Source organism: Tenrec ecaudatus, chromosome 10 (genome assembly GCF_050624435.1).
Source record: "Tenrec ecaudatus isolate mTenEca1 chromosome 10, mTenEca1.hap1, whole genome shotgun sequence".
NCBI lineage: Eukaryota > Metazoa > Chordata > Mammalia > Afrosoricida > Tenrecidae > Tenrec > Tenrec ecaudatus.
Window position 1 is genome coordinate 77163720 of NC_134539.1, and position 22302 is coordinate 77186021.

At 42.7% G+C, this 22302-nt stretch overlaps 1 protein-coding gene, 1 non-coding gene and 1 pseudogene across 10 annotated transcripts in view; 2 read left to right on the forward strand and 1 right to left on the reverse strand.

Annotated features, from left to right (window-relative positions):
* Nucleotides 1–22302, forward strand: part of FNBP1 (formin binding protein 1) — a 163912-nt gene that overhangs the window by 52079 nt on the left and 89531 nt on the right. For all 9 annotated transcript variants that reach the window (XM_075560639.1, XM_075560637.1, XM_075560638.1 and 6 more), the window contains exons 2-4: nt 1448–1563; nt 10788–10844; nt 12144–12291. In XM_075560639.1, coding sequence (XP_075416754.1) covers nt 1448–1563; nt 10788–10844; nt 12144–12291 — 321 coding nt within the window. The remainder of the gene's footprint in view (nt 1–1447; nt 1564–10787; nt 10845–12143; nt 12292–22302) is intronic.
* LOC142460676 (U1 spliceosomal RNA) lies at nt 6125–6288 on the forward strand. Its single transcript, XR_012786840.1, has one exon. It is a non-coding gene; the product is annotated as a U1 spliceosomal RNA (small nuclear RNA).
* On the reverse strand, nt 20540–21046 carry LOC142460200 (protein mono-ADP-ribosyltransferase PARP11 pseudogene; annotated as a pseudogene).

The window sequence follows — 22302 nt, forward strand, 5'->3', positions numbered from 1 at the left end:
AAGGGCTAGGAATGAAGGACGAATGGAAACAGGAAGGACAGGGGTAAAGTGGGGAGAGTGCTGTCCCACTGTGGGGGTTACAGGTAGTGCCCTAAAGCAACATGTATATGAATTGTGTCACTCTGAAAGGTTCACTCAAATTACACAAACAAACATGAAAAACCATGTACAAACAAACACAAGAACTATGTTTATTTTCAACGCTAACCTCCTGCTCCTCCTTATCTGGGCCATCCATTCAGTCATGGAAAGCAGAATTGGATAAAATCCAGAATACTCCCTTCCTCTCATAGTCCCTCCAGTACTCTCCATGCCCCCATGTCTGAGCTAGTCACCAAGACAAGGTGGTTCTCTCTGTTAAGGTCTGTAAAAGCCTGCCTTCCTGCACCCCTTTTCTCTCATCTGGACTATTGAAACAATCTAGTCACCTCCTAAGTCATCCTAAATAGATACCTGTGAGCATGTCACTCCCTTTACACGCCCTTGAGTGGCTCACATGCACCTGCCAGAGAGTCTTTAGGTTGGCATTCAAGGCCTTGGGTGATCACTGTCCAGGCCCATCACTCACCACCACCCATCATCCCTTTGCACCTTGCATTTCCTGTCAGCAGGAAAAAGCCATGTGATTCCTGGACCCCTCCATGTCTTTGCCTTCCCTGATTTTGGAAGACTCACCCCTCATTCTCCAGAACTAGAAACATAGGTATGCTGCAGGGTTCTTTTTGGCCCCCCAGTTACAGTACTATTCCTGGAACATAGTGTTCCCCAAACCCAACCCACTGTGATCACATAGATTCTGACTGGTAGTGACCCTAGAGGTTTGCAGGATTTGTTGATCTATAGGAGCAGACAGCCTCATCTTTCTTCCAAGGACCAGCTAGTGGGTTTAACTCCCTAACTGGTGGTTCTAACCACCAGTGCCTAATTCACAGTGTTACCAGGGCACATAGTGGAGGTTTGTGTACTTTGAATGAATTAAGCCCCCGTAGGTTATTTACTCGCTTGATTAGAGAAAGCAGACTTGTTAATGCTTTCTCCTTCTTGCTCTGTGTTTCATTCAGCTGCTTTGAATACCCAGCAGTAACAAGGAAGGTGCTGACAGTGTGAGTTTGCTTCACCTGTGTGTGCTTCAGCTGCCTGTTTTTGGTATCTGGGAAAGACATTTTCCTTGGCATAAGGACATTAATAACGTCCCCAATCATGTTTCTAGGAGGGATTTGGAACAGGAACGAATGGGTCATAGTTAAATATTCCAGGCGGTTTTGAAACCTAATTTGGTAATGTTGATTTAAAACTGCTCACAAAAAAATGGACTCAAGTACAATCATGGAAAGGGACTAGGACTACTTTCTCTGTAGCAATGGATTGTTTAGAAAATTGTTCACTGAAATCTCTTGAACTTCATCCTAGGGAAAGACCTTGAACTCTTGCTTTATCTTCTTAACAGGATCAGTTTGACAACCTAGAAAAACACACGCAGTGGGGAATTGACATTCTTGAGAAATACATCAAATTTGTAAGGGAAAGGACCGAGATCGAGCTCAGCTATGCAAAGCAACTCAGGTAAGTTGATTTACTGGGGGGAAAAAAGATGATCGTTTTTGTTTTTCAGTCTTCCAGGACTGTATTAGATGAATAAGCATTTTAAATATTTCCACCAGTTTGCCAACTGTGAACAAAGTTGCAATAAATCACCTTGGGTAATACACATGGGCAAGCTGGGGAATCAGTTCCTCAATGTAGCACTTCAAACTCTCATGGATACTGTGTCAGGGTGGGTTGACTAGAGAAACAAAAACAGGGATACTCATGTATGTATAAGAAAGAGCTTTCTATAAAGAAGTAATTATGTATCAAGAAAGCATCCCAACCCAAGCCAACTCAAGCTCATAAGTCTGATATGAATCCTTTTAGTGCTTCAGACTCACTCAGCCACATGCAGTGATGCTGAATGCAGGAAGGCCAGTGGGTGTAGAGTCATGTGGATGGAGTCAAAGTCTGGGGAAGCGTGGCAGATCTCAGGACCAATGGCACAAAGGGGGAAGTTCCCTAAACCCTCCTTATAAGAGTCCCAGGAAGACAGCGTCAGGTTGTGACCTGATTGACAGGTTGGATTCCACCCCTGTGCTTTGATACACCTTCAAGTTGACATAAAATTTTCTAACTACCAGATATTGTCAGCTTCCCCTGGATGGAGGCTGTCCTTATTAGCATCCCCACCAGCTGTGCGTGGCAGAGCCTCTCCCCCTGCCTTCACCAGTACCTCCTGTGGTTGATCTTTGCCAATTTGATAAGTAAAAACTGTTAAGTCTTTGAGTGTTCATATGCATTTCTCTTAGTGTAAATGAGGCAGAGCATTTTCTTATACATTTGGGCCAGATGAACTTTTTTTTTTAATAAACTGTGTATGTAAAAACAAACCTGTTTTTTCCATTAGAGTTCATTTCTTTTTTTTTTTCAATTCTTTTTAGAGTTCATTTCATATAAAAGATAACTAGGCAGAAATCTTTCATTCAAACATAGTGCACAGGCTGTTTTTACAAAGATAAAATTTTATTTCGATTCATTTTCCTTTCACAATAAAAATAAAGATATCAAAGCAAGACTGAAGAATTTCTGGAATATATATATATACATATATATATAGTATTATTTTAGTCCTGTACAATTTAGCCAAAAGATTGAGAATCTATGTGGTAATGTTGCATTTAAAAAACAACTCCATGAAGAAAAAAAAACACTCCATGTTGCCATTTTAAACAGAATTGATTCATGCACCACTATAAAAGATAAAGGAAAAATATTTACATGTTCTGCCACTTCTAATTGAGTTAAGATGTTTGGTTCTATAACATAAGTTCCGGGGTTAATTTGTTTTTAATTCTATAACTCTGATCTGGCCTGTTTGGTCTTCTTTTTTGTTCCCCAAATTCAAAGAACTTTGGGAATTAACACTATTCAAGTTCCTCAAGATTCCTGAAACTACCATTCTGACTTGGTGTGGCTGGAAGAGTGTAGGATTCTTTGGGGGAAGGTTAGAGAGATGGAAACTCTGCCTTCAGAAGTATACACACACAGATGGAGGATATGTTGAGAAATGAGTAACTTCACATTTTTGGTATTTTTTGTTTAATGAAGATTTCAATGATTTGTAGCAATTCTTTTTTGATCCTGTATTTCAGCAATACCTGTTAAACCTTCTGTCACACAATCTTGTTCCATCATCTTCTTTACTGATTATTTTAGTTTCTTTGCATACACTATAATTATCTCAAGTCTTTCCTTCCTGTAAGTACTTTTTACAGCCTCAGTCATTTGTTAATTTTGTAATAGTGTGCTTTCATTTTGTAATCCTTACAGCATTTCCTTAACCTCTTCATCCCATTTTATTTCATCTTGTAGTCATGAGATTGTCACTTTACTGGCTTTACATTTCCATGAAGCATCATTGCATTTATCTCTAGTGTAAAAACAAGGACCCCTAAGGGTGTGGTGGGTTATGCGTAATGTCAGCTAAGTGAAACCACCCGCTGCTCCCAGGGAGAAAGGTGAAAAGATTTTTCAGACTCAGAAGCCCACCAGGCAGTTAGTTCTACTCCATCATGACCTTTCTGGAACCCTTATGAAGATGAGGGCTTTATTTTAGGGGGGAAGGGAAAGAGTAGCAATGAGGAGACTCATAAGATGAGGTCGTGGAGGGCCCTTCCCTCACACAGACCTTCCTTGTCCCCAGAAAGGATGCTTTCACCAACCAGGGAGCCCAGTGAAACTTTCGTATGTAGAGCTTCTTCTTCTGGGTGTCTTTTGCCGTACTGTAGTTCCACTCCCTGGAGGGGGTTGATTACTACAAGGTGGTTTTTCCTGCCTGACCCACCATTGACTTCTCTGAAGTCATTGATATTATGATTGATCATGAAGTATCACATAGTGAGGCTGTGTAGCATGATCAGCCCTCACTCCAGAGTTACCTCATTCCCTCGCCTAACCTGTTAGGTGTGGTCTGAAATCCTTATTGAGGATACTTTTTTAAATGTTTTAATTAAGATACTATCTCTCATGTAGCAAGAATGAAATCCATGCTACTTTCTGTAGATCTCACTGCACAGCTTCTCCTTCTTACATGGTTTTCTTCCAGACTGAGTTTTCTTTGGTGGTTTTATTTCTTTTCCGCCAAATCTACATGTCATTTCACTCTGCTTAGGTTTAATAACTAGGAACCCTGGTGGCTTAGTACTTACGAATTGGACTGTTAATTGCCAGGCCAGCATTTCAAATCTGCCAGCCTCTCCTTAGGAGCAGAATGAGGCTTTCTACTCCTGTGAAGAGTTTGTCTCAGGAATCCCACAAGGGCAGTTCTTCCGTCTTGTAGGATCCCTATACATCAGAATTGACTTGATGGCAGTGAGTTTTTCAAACTGTTTAGTAAGGGCAATTTAGAGAAATCGTGGAGGGAGGACAAGGGGGGATGCAGTGTGTGGCTTCCCCCTGAAAGGTTGATGGTTCTGACCCATCCATGAAGTGGTGGGAATAAGGCCTGGCTATCTGTTTCCATAAGATTGATTGCCATCGAGAAAAACCCTGTGGACAGAGTTGCTCTACTCTGCACACGGGGTTGCCAGGAGTTAACAACAACTTATTGCTTGCCTGTTTTGGTGAAGTGGTTAAGAGTTCAGGCAAACCAGAGGGGTGAACAACAGAAACATGGGTGAAGGGAGACAGTGGACAGTGTCAGATAGGAAAATAATCACTTATTAAGGTTCATGAGGCTGGGAGGGAGGGGGGAAAAGGGCTCAAGTAAAAAGAAAATGTGTTAAAATGATGATGGCAACATATGTAAAAATGTGCTTGATACAATTGATGTGTGGATTTTTGTAAATGCCCGTAATAAAATGATTTAAAAATTTTTTTTTAAAGTTCAGGGAAACCTTTAAACAAGTAGGGTGGAATTCCGAGTTTGCCACTCATTAGCAATGTGATTTGGGGTAAATTACTCGTCTGCCTCATTAAAAAGAAAAAAAGCCTGTAAAATATGTTTAGTTGTAGTCATTTCTACCTCCCAGTGCTGAGAGAAAACATGAAGCATTCTGAGGCTACTGCCCAAGTGTCTTCTTTGCACCCTGGGCAGCACGGGAGTCTCATAATATGATTAATATTTAAAACCATGCACTAAAAAACCTCTCAAACACAGCCATTAGTTTTTCCCAGTGCACCAATCCCTGGATGTATGCTACTCTACACCTAGCCAGAAAGGAGTGGGCAGCCGCAGGCACCCCTCACTGTGTTCATCTGAGGCTGCTGCCGGGCGTGTATTTCTCAGTGATGTCAGGAGCACACGATCTCTTTCCTCTTCACTCTGGGTGTGTCAGAGATTGTGTCCTTGGTGCTTCCTATTTTTCCTGCTATCCAGTGGTCTTTCCTTCTGAGCTCCATTTGAAGCCAGAGTATTGCAGGTTCTGTCCAGTTTGCTGAAAGCTGACCCCGGGGTGGGCTGGAGGTGGCTGGGGCTAGGCCTGGTTTGTGCCAGCTGTCTTTGATACCCCAGACTCTTTTGAAACATTGCTAGTTGTTCTCCAATGGGTCTAAGATGTATCCTATCCCCCATGGGATTCTTCTCATGACATCAATGTATAAAAATTTTAACAACCCAGACTTACTGCCATCAAGTCAATTCTAACTCATAGTGACCCTATGACCCTATAAGACAGGTAGGACTGCCCCTGTGTGTTTTTGAGGCTGCTGGTATAGTGGTTCCCCTTTGGGCTGCTAAATGCAAGATGAGCAGTTCCACACCACCAGCCACTCCTTGGGAGAAAGCCTGGGCTTTCTATTCTAAGAGTTGCCCTCTTGGAAACTTACAGGGGAAGTTCTACACTGTCCCCTTGGGTCACTATGAGTCAGCATTGGCAGTGAGGTTTTTGAGAACTCTTTATGAGAGTAGAAAGCCTCATCATGCCTCCCAAGGAGTGGCTGGTGGTTTCGAACTGCTGACCTTGCACTTAGCAACCCAATGTGTAAACCATTACAAGACAAGGGCTCTCATGAGCCTGCTGTGCAGTTCAAAACCACCAGCCCCTCTATGAAAGAAAGATGAGGTTTTCTACTCCCATAAAGAGTTACAGACTCCATACTTAGCTGGCAGGGGAGACACCATGATCACGATGGTGGTTTTCCCAGGGCAAGGCTCACCCATTGCACTCCGGATGTGCTGACCCATGCGATTTCCCCAAATGTGGGAAACTCGACTGCATGATTTGTGGTAGTGGGGGACTGCGTTCACGCTCTCCCCTGGGGCGGGGGTAAGAGTTAAAGATTCAGAACTACCCAAAGGGGTAGTTCTACCCTGTCCTGTAATAGAGTTGTTATGAGTTGAAATCTACTCGGTGGCAGTGAGATGACATCAACTTGGGACCGTGCAAAGCAGTGTGGTGGCGGTGGTGGGGTGAATTCCTGCTCTCTTCCTCATCCTGGGAATCTGGGCGGTCAGATGAGCGCTCAGTTTCCGCCTGGAGTTTTCTTCACTGCCCCCCCACCCCACCCCACCCCCGAGACCTCACTTGGCCCTCCATTGACTCTGTCTACATGGATTTTCAGGGGTTGGTGGCGGTGAGGGGGTGGTGTGCATTTCTCCTGAGCTATGGCAGAATCTTCCTTCTGGCACCTCAGCACCACTTTTCAGAGTTCGTAGCCAGAAGACTATGTCCTCCCTTCATGTGTTTATTTTCTGCGGTTTAAAAAAAGCCCTAGGCTTTTGTTTTCCACCACCTGTTGTTGGAAAAGTAGAGTTACCAGATGCAGTGTTACTCTGGCATCTGTATCTGGAAATCTTGCTGTGAGCTTTTCAAAACCAAACAGAAACATTAAACAAAAAATTCCTGGGCCCAACCCTGAATCTTCTACACATCTGGAAAGAGGCCCAAGTATCTCATTTAAAAAAATAACATGGTGCTTAGGTTCAACCCCTCCCCCACCCAGCACGAGCACACCCCCACCCCGCCCCCACCCCAGTCTAACCCAACATCCTTACAAAGGGATGCATCTTACTTTTTAATGAGTCCATGGGGAGAGCAAGTTAAGTATGTAAAATCTGATTTCTCAAAGATCCCATGATTTATTTTTATTTTTTGTCATATGGATTACTTGCTTACTTGTTGTTCATTTTTAATAGCCGAATACAAATAAGGCCTAGAAAGTCGGTCTCCAGAGAATAGAAATAGAAAGCTCATTTTTTTTCATTGTGGTTCCTGAGAGAATTAGCTTTAAACCTGGAGAATTAGCTTTAGTCTTCTTAAGCTTTTAGTTTTCGCTCGTTGTTTCGAGAGTGAACCGTCAGAGCTCCTGAGAGGCATTCTGAATGCTGTCTGTGCTGACACTGCCCGAGCGATTCTCATTCATGGGAGCTTGAAGGTCTTTACAGAGTGTCACCCGCAGCAGGTCTTCACTCCTGCTTAGGACTGAACTGACAAAACGCACTAGGGAGAGTGTTGGTTTTAGCTGGATTAATTCAAACGGATTTTCTTCACCTAGATGTTACATTTAAATTATTCTGTGGCTGCGGAGGACTGGGAGCTATTTTTTAAAAATGTGAATTTAAAGGAACTTTTAAAATAACAGCTTTGAAAGATGTGAGGTGTGGCTTTCTCACTGTTGTTGGGTCGATTCTGACTCCCAATGACCCTATAGAACAGGTAGAACTGCTTCTGAGTTTCTGAGGCTGTAAATCTGTTCAGGAATATAGCCTTCTGCTCTCCGTCTACTCCGCTTCATCCTGGGAACTTGGAGTGGTTTCACGCAGTCTACCTTTAAAGGAATGGGTGTGAGAAACCAGCTCAAAGGACTGAATGCACTTACCACAGGGACTGGTTTTCTTTTGCAGCGTCTCTACAGGTGTGTCCTTTAAGGAACTATCTCCCTTCCCGTTGTTTTGGCTCTAGATTTGTTAGATAAGATTAGCTATGTGTACAGATAATCATTAGAGAAAATGTGCTGTGCCTTTTATATTAGTTGCAGTGTATACTCACACGATAGCAACTTGCAACCAAGCACATTCTTTCCAGTTGGTCTAATTATAATATCTAAATTGCTATATACTAATTTGTCTTGCCTTCATTTTTTTGAGCAATCCCAGCATCTGATAGTCTAAAGGATGTCATATATTCCTTCAGAATTTCAAAACTAGAAGGGATACAGAGGTAAATTTGCTCTAACTTGCAGATGAGGACATGGAAGCACAAGTATTATTTGTCTGTGCAACGAGCAGGCATGTGTTCCTTCAATAAGCAGAACCTTGTCCTTTTTATGCACAACTCGCTCTAGTATTATCTTGTAAAGATGATTAGGGATGATTTCACCTCTCTGTAAAATGTAATATATTCAACATTGTCTGTCCACTCTTACATATTTTCCTAGGCAAAGCTATAGATTTAGGGCTGTGGGAAGAAGTAAAAGTAAAATGTGAGATCATAAGGATAGCCACGACCCAAGAAGAAATAGCAGCATGGCACAAACAGGAAAGTGACTGCTGATGCTGAGAGAGGGGAGGCCCACTGTGGAACGTCAGTCACCATCCGTCTTCGTTCTCTGATGCTGCTGCTCACCAGAAACACTACAAGTAGAGGCGGTAACATAGGGATGGAAGTTTACTTTCTCACCGTTTAAAAGGCTAGGAAGTGCCAGCTCAGGAAGGCTTTCTCTGTTAGCACTGGAGAGAGGTGCTTGTCTCTTTGGGTTTCTGCTTCAGGGTGATCATGTAACTCGGCATCTCCTCCCCCCTCCTTGCACTATCCTCACCATCTCTCCTGTGTTGCAACCACTGTGTCAATCTGTTTCGAAGGTCTTCCTCTTTTTCACTGACCCTCTACTCTACCAAGCATAATGGCTTTTTCCAGGAACTGATCCCTCCCAATCACATGTCCAAAGTTCAAGAGATGGACTCTCCATCCTTCCTTCTAACTACTTCTAAGACACATTTCCCCTTCGTCGGCAGTCCATGGTGTAATCAATATCCTTCACCAACACCTTCGTGGCAGTTTGGGCACCCTCAAGGTTCCATCAAATGTTCCTTATGTTTAGGGAACAAAAAGCAATCAATAGGGGCAAGTTCAGGGCTGGAGAGTGGATAGTGTAAGGGTTCCCAATACAGTTCTCATAGGACAGTCCTTGCTACCCTTGAAGAATGAGCAAGTGCACTGTTATGAAAAAATAAAATTCTTTGGTGCAACTTTAAAAAACAACAATAAACCTTGTCAATTGAAGACACTTCTTTAGCTTTGGGCTTGATCTGCTTTGCAATATTTTCTGTCTTTTCATAATTGGTTTGTGTCTGTTGTATTTTGTCATTGTGGGTAGCCTTCTTGAATCTTTGCTATTATTTTTCTGCATATGAAACCCAGGATTGATGAGCCCGATATGTCTATAATATACAACTACAAGTGGAATAAGAGTCCCAGGGGGGCTCACTGGGGGGTTTGGTTGGGAGTGTAGGAACCTGTTATCAAAAAGTTCAGGAAGGAAGAAAATGTTTTGAAATGGATTTTGCTGGCAATTGTACAAGACTGTCTGATGTCATTGAATTATGGAATGGTATGATGTCTGGATTAACGCCTAATAAAATGGTTTGGGGGAGAAAAAAGTGTCAAGTTTACTCCTTTAGAATTCCCCCCTCCCCCAAAAGTCATTGTGACTTTCTGTGTGGCCTTGAATTTAACTGGTCCAGCAGATGACCTTAGAAATTGGCCCTGGGCTTTTCATCGAAGGCACACTGACAAGTGTATTACTGAGAGAACATGTCTACAGCCATCCACTGATTGAGCACAAGGACATCCTTAAACACATTTCATTTGGAATAAGCCTGCTATGTGAACCAGAATCCTAGTGGCAATACAAGACACTGCATCAGATATACATCACTCTGTCTCATTTGCATAACGAAGGCAACCCCTTCCCAAGTGGGACTGTAACCACGGGAATAAAGGTTAGGATGTACAGCACATATTGGGGGGTGTACAATTCAATTCATAACACCATCCTATGGCCATCTCTCTTTACTACAGTTCCTTAGAGTAGGAATCCTTACGAAATCAGCTGGCAGAACCAATGTTGTCAAGTTTGCTGTTTCTGTCATAGAAAAACAGTTGTGGTTTTGTGTGGAATACACTAATTGTAATCTTTGTGTTCTCCACCTAGAGATATGGTGAGGATGACTGGTGACTCTGTGTGCATTTTGCATAGACCCGCACCCGTTTTCCTAATTCAAATGTCTGTCTTGGCACAGAATATTGCCTTAATTTCCTTTGAAAGAACTTATTTACAGATAGTTTTTCATTAGCCCTTTGGGGGTGCAGCTTCACAGCCCTGACAACATGCCCGAGCACTGTGATTTTTTTCATTTCAACATCCGGGCAACAGTCCATGTTTTCCTTGGACTTGGGACAGTAATGCCCGACTGGGGACGACAATGAGGGTGTGGTGGCCAAGTAAGAAACACTGCCCTAAGGCCAGTGCTACAAATGGGAGCCATTGTGTATGTACACATGCTCTTTACTCTCCAGTCAGTTCAGCGATGAGCCAGCAGCCTTTTCTGTCCCTTTGTGGTGACAGGTTAGCCACTATCCGAGTCTTCAATCACAGTAATCTCACCGTGCCTGCTGAGAAGCGGTAGGAAATAATGGATTTCAGATGTGGGCATTTGGTGACTAGCACTTGTAAACAAAGTCAGCAACTTAATCTTTCATTTCTGATTTCTCAAGCATCTTCCTATGGAAAGTGACATGCCTGCATTTTAATTCCAGGAACCTTTCAAAGAAGTACCAACCCAAAAAGAACTCAAAGGAGGAAGAAGAATACAAGTATGTTTATCACAAGTATTGGGCAGTGCCTGTTAGCCACTAGTGATGGTTATGAGGGGAAGGAGAACCAGCTATTAAATTGTGCTCACTAACCATATTTATGTCAGCTTTTGTGTGGGGGTTGGGGAGAGACCATACTCAGTTAACTTTTCTTGTGGGGGGAGGGCATTACCCTACTCAAGATGATTTCAATGGAAGTGATTAGTAAAAGTTTTTAATACCCTCTGAATAAATACAAGAAGTGTGGATTATGGATTCTAGAGACTTGATATGGTTCTGTTATGTCAAAATCTACCCCACTCCCCATTCATTCAAGAAGTATGTCAATTTCAGTGAGCAATTAAGGCATCTTAACATGAACAGCCCAATATTACCCCTCTAATATCAAAGGGACCTGATGACTTAGTGCAGCGGCTCTCAACCTGTGGGTCTCGTCCCCTTTGGGGGGGTCTAACGACCCTGTCACAGGGGTTGCCCAATTCATAACAGTAGCAAAATAACAGTTATGAAGTAGCAACAAAAATAATTTTAGGTTGGGGAGTCACCACAACATGAACTTTTGAAGGGATATAGCATCAGGAAGGTTGGCTTAGTGATTACACGTTGAGCTGCTAACAGCAAGGTCAGCAGTTCAAACCTACCAGCTGCTGCAAAGGAAAAGAAGAGGCTTTCTACTCTCATAAAGAGTTACAGTTTCAGAAACCTCCAGGGCCCGTTTTACCCTGTTCTCAAATAAGGCAGCTATGAGTTGGAATCAACTCAATGGCAGCAAATTTGAGTTTTATTGAATGTCAGTTAAACTTGAACTGTTAACTACACCTTGACAGTTCAAACCCATCATCTACTTACCAGGAGAAGGATGAGGCTGTCTGCTCCCATGACTTACAGCCCTTGTGGCAGTGGTTTGGGGTTTTCATGTAGATCTAAATATCAATTACTAAATAAATACATGAATGAGTGAGTGAATGAATGAATGAATGAACGAATGAATATCAGTTGCGTTGGTTAGTACAAATGTGTGCACATATGAACATATCTTGGGTTATATTAGACTATCACATAGCCGGATAGCACATATAGTAGGGCAAGTCAGTTTCAAAAAACTGCAAAGTATTTCAGCTGTAATTAATTCTGAACCATTTTGATGAGAACACAGTATGTGTAATGAACTGTCAGGATCCAGTGGGATGTCAAGGCAGACTATCTTGAGGGTAATTAATATTTTACCAGACTAAAGCAGCAGCGTTAGAATGGATGTGGTCGTCTTGGAAAGAAAGTGCTCTGTGTTCTGTTTCGCAGGTATACGTCATGTAAAGCTTTCCTTTCCACCCTGAATGAAATGAACGACTATGCTGGGCAGCATGAAGTGATCTCCGAGAACATGACCTCCCAGATTACTATGGAGTTAGCACGCTATGTCCAAGAACTGAAGCAGGAGAGGAAATCGGTAACAAACAATGCTTTATTTTTCTTACTAAGAGAGAGACCAGAGGCAATGAGATTATCTCTAGAAGGTTTAAAATTTAAAATGGATGGGTTTTAAACTAGTGGCTTTGAAAACTGTGCAGACTTAATGTTCTCTCTTACTTCTTTGCATTGGCTATGTAGAACTCACAGACAAAATTCACTATTCAAGGGTTTATTAAGGAAGTTAAATTGTACTGCCAGTGAGAAATGTTCCCGCTAGTTGTTTACTAAACATGTTACAAAATTTCAGGTCTGCTAATAAAAGCCGAAAGAGGCATACCACTGTCTGCTGAAAGCCTTCACCCAAAGCAGTCAGCTGAAAGCTCCGTGGGTCAGCAAACAGGTCCCTAAATTAAGTGCCCAGAAGCACCCCACTCCTCATTCCAACTTCTTGCACCAACGTACTTAGCTTTACTTGCTCTGTGGGCTGGGAAGTCCATCGCCCTGTTCCATGCTCTGGCTCCTGGTTCTGCTGCTCCTCCTCTGATGATATAGCTAGCTGTTTTCTGGATCCAGGGGACACCTCCACTCCTGGCTCTTGCTGCTAATGAGATCCCTCCCCCTGCTTCCCAGGGTGCTCAATTTCTACACAGCAGGATGACTTTGCAGGGAATCCTAATCACAGTTACTCACAGGTGAATCCTATCAGTATCTTCCCCTACCTTCTCACCAAACCCTGCAGGGGAAGATTGTGTGGTGGGAGTTAGCTATTTTGCCTAGAAGAGCCACATTCAATAATGCACTGCCCCTGCAATTGTGTAGAAGTTCTAGCCCCTGTTCCCTCGGGTGGTCTTAGACCTTTTCATACAATGACCAGCATCCCTCAGAAAGGTGGCACAAATAGTTAGTGACTACTGCAAACCTGAAGCTTACAGTTACAATCCAGCCAGCGACCATGAGGGAAAAAACTCATTGAAACCCCTCCTCAGACGCTGCCGGGGTCTCCGTGAGTCAGAACTGATTCAATGGCAACAGGCTTGAGGCTTTCATTTTCTTTTATTTCAGACTCTCATACTTATCTGTGGACCTCAGAAGATAAATCCCTGTGAGAAATTCTAATATATTTGAGAAATTAGACACAGAAGGTTAAGCAACATAATGTACATGTGCCCTGGTGACTGGCTGCGTAATTTTGTGGGACTGCTAGCCACAAAGTTAGCAGTTCAAACCCACCAGCCACTTAGCAGGAGAAAGATGACACTGCCTGTTCCTGTAAGGATTTACAGCCTTGGAAACTGCGCAGGGTTACTGTGAGTCAGAAGTGACTCGCAGGCAGTGGTTTTGGGATATAATGTATAGACGTATAGAACAAGTAGTAGTAAGGCAAATGGAGTTAAAAGCCACCCAAACCTTAAATGAAGGGGGAAGTGCAGAGTGGAGACCCAAGGCCCAAGTGTCGGCCAATGGAGATCCCCTCATAGAGGGGTTTAGGAGAGGAGATGGGTTAATTAGGGTGCGAGGTAGTACCGATGAAGAACACAGCTTTCCCCCAGATCCTGGATGCTTCCTCCCCCCAACTACCATGATCCGAATTCTACCTTGCAGGCCTGGATAGGACAGAGGCTGTACACTGGTGCATATGAGGGCTGGAGGCACAGGGAATCCAGGGTGTATGATACCTTCAGGACCAAGGGTGTGAGGGACGATGCTGGGAGAGTGGAGGGTGAGTGGGTTGGAAAGGGGGAACTGATTACAAGGATCCACATGTGACCTCTTCCCTGGGAGAGGGACAGCAGAGAAGGGGGGAAGGGAGACTCCGGATAGGGCAAGATAGGACAAAATAACGATGTATAAATTACCAAGGGCACATGAGGGAGGGGGGAAAGGGGAGGGAGGGGAAAAAAAAAAGAGGACCTGATGCAAGGGGCTTAAGTGGAGAGCAAATGCCTTGAGAATGATTGGGGCAGGGAATGTATGGATGTGCTTTATACAATTGATGTATGTATATGTATGGATGGTGATAAGAGTTGTATGAGTCCCTAATAAAATGTAAAAAGAGAAAAGAGAAAAAAATGATTAGGGCAAAGACTGTACAGATGTGCTTTATACAATTGATGTATGTATATGTGTGAACTGTGATAAGAATTGTATGAGCCCCAATAAATTGTTAAAAAAATAAATAAAAATAAATTAAAAAAAAAAAAAGCCACCCAAACCAGACGCAAGTGTTCTCGGTTATATCCATTTTACTCCTTGGCTTAGTCCTTACAATCTAATGAAGAGGAAGGACTTCATTATTCTCTTAGCCACATCGGAGTCGGTTCAGAGATTTTATTAACAAAAGAGACAGAGGTGTACTTAAAACAGTCACAGTCAAGGTTTTGCCTTAAGGACTTTATCTTCAAATCCTGGTCTGTATCAGCGCACATTGATGACTTGTGAAGTGCATGCTAACATGTGATCACGAGTAAAGTGCAAAGTCATCCAGAGATACACTTCCCATATGAATTTGATCCCAGTTATTCCCCTAATTCCCGAGAGATCAAGGAGAGTCACCAAGATGGTTGCTATTGAAATGGAGGGACAGCAACAAAGATGGGCACAATGAAGACGTGATTGCAATTTTAATAGTTGCTACAAAGGAAGAGAAGCGTCCATGTGCTGTGGGAGTGTATAACAACAGGGATCTGAGAAAGACTTCATGGGGAAGTTAAGAATGGAGGGATGACTAGTGATTGTCTGAGACAAGCATTCAGTAGAACAACCAGTGCTAAGGTCCTGAGGCAGCAAGGTGTTTGAAACATCGGAGGTTCTTCCAGAGGTCCATTGGGCATGGACCACAGAAACATGCATGAAGAGGTAAGTAGATGATATAGGTCCATGAATGCCACTGATGACCTGAACAAGATGATTCCTATGTTCTTGTCACTCCCAATCACGTCATTAGAATTCCTTAATTCAGCCCAAATTTATTAATACTTATTTTTTGCCATGACCCTAGAGATACAGTAGGGAACCAAACAGACCCGAATCCCTATCTTCCTAAGTGTGGCTGGTGGTGGTGGTGGTGGTGATGGGGAGACTGTAATGAGCTAAGGAAGTAAATGATGTCGTGTACCAGGGATGCTAAGTGTTAGGGGACCCAGCAAAGCCAGGAGGAGAATGGAAGGTGCACAGAGAAGATGTGGTGGTTTTTGATAGGATGTCCAGGGAACACCCCTCTGTGGGGGACACATTTGAGTAAGTGCTTAAAAGAAGTGATTAACTGAACCTGAGGAACTGAAGGGGAGTTGGACTGAGATGGGTTGACAAAGGGACTAAGAACCAAATTCAAACAGTATGGAGTCAGAATCTCCTGGCAGAGTTCAGGTGAGATGAGGCCCAAGAACGGACCGTTGGTTTTTACCACCCTGGAAACCATTGCTGGCTTTCATGAGAGCAGTTTGGTAGGGGCTTGTGTCTCCCACGCTCACTTTTGTGTCACCAGTGTCTAAACAGTGCTCCAAGCATTTCTTGGGGAGGGATAAACATGTGCATATCTAGATGTGTTAATTAATGAAAGAATGAATGAACGAACACTGAGATCCTTTGTAGATATTTGTGAACGATAGGAAAACAATGGACTAAAATTAATGCCCATGCTTACACCAGCGCACTTTGCCCCATTTTCCTCCTGTAGTTCTTTCTGAAGTGTCATTTGGCTACAGGCAGCTTTTAGAAGTAGAAAAAGACACATAATTGTAAGGTGAACTTTAAAAAACAAAATAAAAAATAATGATTTTTTAAAGCCCAAAACAGTGTGTCAATAAACTATGAGAAGGAGGGGGTTTGTTTTTTGTTGTTGTTGTTTGGTTTTGGCTTGTTTTTTTTGTTTTTTTTTAATCTTTTCCCACCAGAACAATTGACTGAGCTGGGGATAATTGTGTTTGCCCTTCACATCCCTACTGAAACATTTGATAATGCTTGGAGACATTTTGTGTTGTCACAGCATGTGGGGAGGGAGTGCATTTATTAGGTAGAGGCCAGAGATTCTGCTAAACCCCCACATCAAAAATTACCTGGCCCATTGAAATACCCTGCACTAGAGCCCAAAGTTAGATGACTGTCCTGCTGGATCATTCACTTATCTTTCTTATGGTGGAAGGGATAAAGGCCCTCAATAAAGCAAAAATGCCTAATAGCACCACAGAGCAAGTCAGATAAATTAGAATATTGTTTTATACTGCTCTCCTGGTTCTGGAACATCCCTGGCAAAGATTTATGCTCTCTTCCTGTTTGTTCCTTTGATCGATGGTGCGTATCTCGACCGACCTTTCTCCATCCATGTAGTTTAGCATTTGGCCCGACTCCCTAGACAAAAAGCTTGTACGTTGGCCCTAGCACAAAATGTGAATTCTATTTCTGGAGTGAATCAGGAGATATGAAGCTCACATCGCTTGACCTTTTGCTACCTGTCCGAACTCCCCTCTTCCAACAGGACCTTCCTGGTGATCCTCAACCATACCTGGTCTACTCCTGCCTCAGGGCCTTTGCATGTCAGAACTCACCTGACTCTTTTTGTTTGTTTGTTTGCTTGCTTGCTTAACAGTTTTATTTGAACTTCACCCATATGTCATCCAATTCAATCATTAACTCACATCAAGATAGGTTGTATAATCACTACCCACTGTCAATTTTAGAACTTTTTCTTCTTGTACTCATTGTTCTTTGGGTGATTATTTTAAAATTGTAGCAAAAATACACACAACAAAACATTCTCCAATCCAACAATGTCTACATGTATACTTCAGTGCCATTGATTATACTTTTCAAGTTATACAACCATTATTGATTTCCTTTTCCAAATAGTTCTACCACCATTAACATAAACTCAAAGCCCCCTAAGCAACAACTCTTTCCTCCATCACCGATGGTAACCATTGGCCACCCTGACTTCTTTCTCGAGAATGTTAATTCTCTTTGGGATCTTTCCTGCCACCTTATTTAAAGTTGCCAGTCCCTCCCCACAGCTCGTCTTCTGTTCTTGACCCCATTCTGCCTTGCTTATTTCCCATAGTATGTCTCAGCACCTAACATTCTGTGTGTGTGATTGCTTGTCTTCCATTCACATTAGAATGTAAGCTCCATGAAGGCAGGGCTTTGCTTGTCTGCCATTGTATCCCAAGCACTGGTGATAGTGCCTGATATGACCCAAAGCAGACACTGACTAAAGACTCTTGGAATGGAAGTAGTAACTGAGAAGCAGAAATAGCAGCCTTAGACTTGACTTGGTTCTCAGATAAACTTGGGCTTACTAGTTGAGCTCTGTATTTCTTCACCTTGCTATGATTGGGTCTTTTTGTTTTATTTATTCACTGTTAACCACCTGTCTCTTTTGTTGTTGATGTTGACCAAAAAATCACCCCAAACCAAGCCCACTGCCTTTGAGTTAATTTCACCTCAGACAGGACATAGAAGAGAAGAGATGCCCACTAGGGCTTTCTAGGGGCTGCGATCTTTATGGGAGCGGACTGCCACATCATCCTCTTGCAGAGCTGCTGGTGGGTTTGAACTTAACCCACTGTGCCACCAGGGCTCACTATGTTGTGGAGGCTACAGACAGCAAAACATCCAGCAGGCTCTTCATCTGCAATTTAGTGACACTGGTTGCATTCTGTGAATTGTACAACCACTCTCACCGCCTCTTCTGCTTTACTTTTCCTCCATGATGCAAACTCACTTTCCCCTAAGATTCCTTTCTGATCGTGGGAGTTGCACTTGCCACATTGATCCCTTATGAACGGCTCTAAAGGGGGAGAATGCTTGTTTCCGCCAGTTAAGCTAAACATCGGCTTTTTCTTAAACAGTCCTATCTCCATTTTAAATTCTGTTCCTTTAATGAGAAATGATAGTCATTGATGGAGTAAATTACAGGTGGCACAGGTACACCTTAAGGAAGATAAGTGATCCCTTTGCGATAAATCGCATCCCATTTACTTTCAAGACAATTACAGGGGCAAAGCTTTGAGCCAACTGTTTTCCTGGGGTGAGCGGAACATGTCATGTTTCCTTGATGGGTTTTGCAATTATATTAAAATGAAATGGGTCACCTCTGTGGATTCTAGAAAGAGTATCAGCAGACCACTGCGTACTTCAGACAGCAGTGGGCATCAATGTGGTAAGTGATTAATTTACGGTGATGTTGGTATATTAACAGGGTAAGTGAGAACTACATTTGTCATCTCAAATGACTACATAATGTGGACTTCTGTGTATTTACACATAGTAATTTTCATTCCACTTAATCTTAGCCCAAACGCTGAGAAGCAATATAGTAGTTTGTTGTTGTTGTTGTTGTTTAATAATTTTGGAAAGATGGGGTATTGTTTACTCTCGGGTATTTGCGCTTATAGATTTGATCGTTAATGTAGGTTGCGGTTTGCAGTCACTCCTCACATTGCCCTGGAGGGTGGGGACCTGCATTTGAAGTGACAGAGGAACCCGGAGCATGGGGATGTGGAGTGAGTCGGCCACACAAGTAGTGGAACTGGGACTCTAAAACAGACATCCTGCTTCTCAGGGTCCATCATGCCTTCGTGTATATTTTTGTTCCATAAATACTGTAAACATCTTCCTCCTCAATTAGCTTAGAAAAGGAAATACTTGAGATCTTGCTTACTCACTTGCTTCCTCTTTAGAGCTTTGATTCTTGACTGCTCTGCCTTTTCTTAGCAAAGACTCTAATTTTCTTAAGGATGACTCTCAAAACAACTGAGACTGTTATCGTTTACCCATCTGGCAAAGTGTATTTACCATGGGCAGAAGTGGCACCAAACCAAATTCAGTGGAATGGAGTTGATGCCAGACTCATAGTATAGTGACCATATAGGACAGGGTAGAGCTGTGTCTTTTCAGTTTCCAAGACTGTAGCTGTGTACAACGCAGCTAAAACTCAAATCTTGGTCTTCTAATGCCAAATTCAATCGCCTTTTTGCTGTCCTGTGACGAAGGGCCAAGAGCATGTTTTGGATTGTTCTTGGAAGAGGAGAGCCAAAATCGGTCCTGTGTCCATGGAGCTATAATTTCCTGCTTGGTTGTGGGGTGAGGAGAGGAAAGGACATAGGCTTTTCAGTAAACAATGCTGGCTCAGAGCTCTAGCACCCCTCCCCCCACCAGCTGTGTGGCCTCAGGCAGGTTACGTAACCTCTCTGAGCTCATAGTTCTCTGAATCTGTACATTGAGGACTGAGCATAACAGTCTTCCCAGGCATTGCAAGGGTACCACCTAGCACAGCCCTTGGGTATGTTGATAAGAGCCCTGAGCAATCCGGAAGCTCTTAATGTCAACTGGTTTCTCAATACAAATCTTGTTTCTATTCCAAAACTCCTTGATCAGGATTTATTACAGAAGACAGTAAATACAGGCTTCCTTGTGAACTCATGTCATAACAAATAGTTTTCCAGTGACTTTAGAAGTATCTGTCTAAAACTATTGAGTTAGTAGAGGGCATTAAAAATATATTGGCCTTTAAAGCTCACCTTGCTACAGTTTCTTTTTGTGAGATAGAAACAATGTCTTGCTTAAGTACAGTTTCAGCCAAGTGTATACTGCTTGTTGGCTATTTGATACTGTGGCAGAATCCTGTCTGCTTAAAGGTACTGTTTAGAACTCAGGATTACCACTGGATCTTATTACTGTATATAGAATCTCTCAACTCACTGGAGAATCTGGTAGAAGATTTATTTTCTTTTTTTCCCCCTTGATTTATTCTGTAATGGTCTTTATTTTCTACGTTAACAGGCTAGTGAACAATCTGATGGGTCATTTCCATCATGTACTGGGCAGTGAACTGAGGCTTAAAATCTTACATCCTAAGTTCTAAATTGAGTAGAAAAAAATGCCCTCAAAGCAAAGAAAACTAAGGACTTCTAATTGAACTAGAAGGTTGGGTTAGCAAAGTCATGCTCCATCACACTAAGCGGCTCCCCAGAGTCCTTTGCAATGCCATTCCTGCCGATATGCACAGCTCAAACCCTTGGAGGTAGAGGGAGCTTCTGGGAACATTGAGCGGGCTTTTCCCTTCTAACACTGCACTGTACTAATGTAGGCCAAGGGAGCCACATTTACCCGACAGAAGCAGCTCTCTCGGATACCCTGAGAATGCTGGGACAAGAGAGCTGAGAGACCGGGTTAAATACGGCAGAGCAAAGCCCCACATGTCTGAATGGTTCATACAGTACCACTAAAACTTAATAAAAGTAACATTTGTGCTTAAGAGGCCAAAGAGAGGATTCAGACCAGAAATTGTCTCACCTGCAAAAGAATTCCCACAAATTTTGAATTCTCTGAATTCTTTTCATTGTTTTCCCAAAGAGACCAACTACTTCGTTGTACTGGTGGGTTTGACTGTGCAGAGGACTAAGCTGATAGGGAACCTCAGTGTTCACGTGCTCCCAGTGTGGCGGCAGGGGGATAGCTTCATTCTCACAGATGTAACTGAAAGTGCTGATGGAAAAGGGGGCTCTTTTCACTAAGCATTGTTTCCCAGTGGTGAGATTCATTTGCTTCATTTCTGCAAAGTCTATCCTGTACCTGAATTTGGAAGTAGAAAAAGAAATGGAGCCGCAAGGGTTTGCTTTGAAGCTTTTTTCGATATCTTCACTGCTAACTGAACACTGAATGTTGGTATCCGGCTGGAACATATGCCACTTCCCACATTCTGCCAAGTAAAACCAGCCCCACTGGGTCTCGGACGTATCCATCTCCTCCATCTCTTTCTCAGTTGTTTTGAGTAAGCCTTCTATTTTGTGAAACATCTCAGACATAATGCAAACACTGAAGTCAAGCAAGGAGGGAGGCAAACTTGTGGAGAAAACGTTCCCAGGTCATCGGTTTTGTCCACGGATTCGCTTCCCACATAACGGTGGCGAAATGCAGCGGAGAGAGGCTGGGGGAAGGGGCTAGCCACGGGATTGGGGTGTTGGATTGTTTTTCTGGAGGGTCCCCGGGCACATAGGGCTGGAGAGGCAGCCTGGACAGACACCTTCCTTATCCCCACTCCCTCTCACATGCCAGCGTCCTCACATCACTCAGAAGATTTATTTTCATTTAGATATTGCTGTGCTTGAATAGATGAATTTCTAAGAAGAGTCTGCCTAGGGGAAAATAGCCCACTGTATAAAATACCAGGTTTCCTACCGTTTTATTTATTTATTGTGTGTGTGTGTATTTGGATTTGAAAGGAAAGAGGAGAGGAAGTAATGAATGGTCTTCTTCATGTTCGGGTCCTATCGTGATCATGAGCCCACTATTTAAGTGTTCAAATCTCTAATTGTAGTGTAAGAGACTTGGCTCCTACATACCCTTGGGTTCCACATCTGTTGACTCAACAGATGTGATCTGTTGAATCAAGTAGAATCAGAAAGTATTGGTGGTGGGAGGGGGTGCAATTAAATAGTCAAAACAATCTCCCCAGGGCTAAGAGGGAGAGGCAATGCTATTTACACAGCATCTAGTCTGTGTTGGATGTTACAAGTAATGCAGAGATGATTTAAAGTATATGGGAGGTTACATGCAAATGCCATGCCATTTATATAAGGCACCTGAGCAGCTGCAGGTGTTGGTATTCTCAGGGTGGGAGCCCATTCCACACATATACCTTGGGCCAATCAACTTACTCTTTGTGTTATTTAGGAGAAAAGGTCACTGATGCATAGTATCTACATTATACTATATTGTCATATTACAATGTCGCTCACTCACATAATTAGCCTCCTGTATTTGTACTGCCACTTAAAACTACATGGTTATTATTTTTTTAAATATGTTGAATTTATTTTTTGTTTTATTTTTTATTTTTAATCATTTTATTGGGGGCTCATACAATTCTTATCACAATCCATGCATACATCCATTGTGCCAAGAACATATGTACATTTGTTGCCATCATCATTCTCAAAACATTTGCCTTCTACTTGAGCCCTTAATATCTGCCGCTCATTTTTCCCCCTCTCTCCACTCCCCCCTACCTCATTAACCCTTCATCGTTCATAAATTATTATTATTTTGTCAT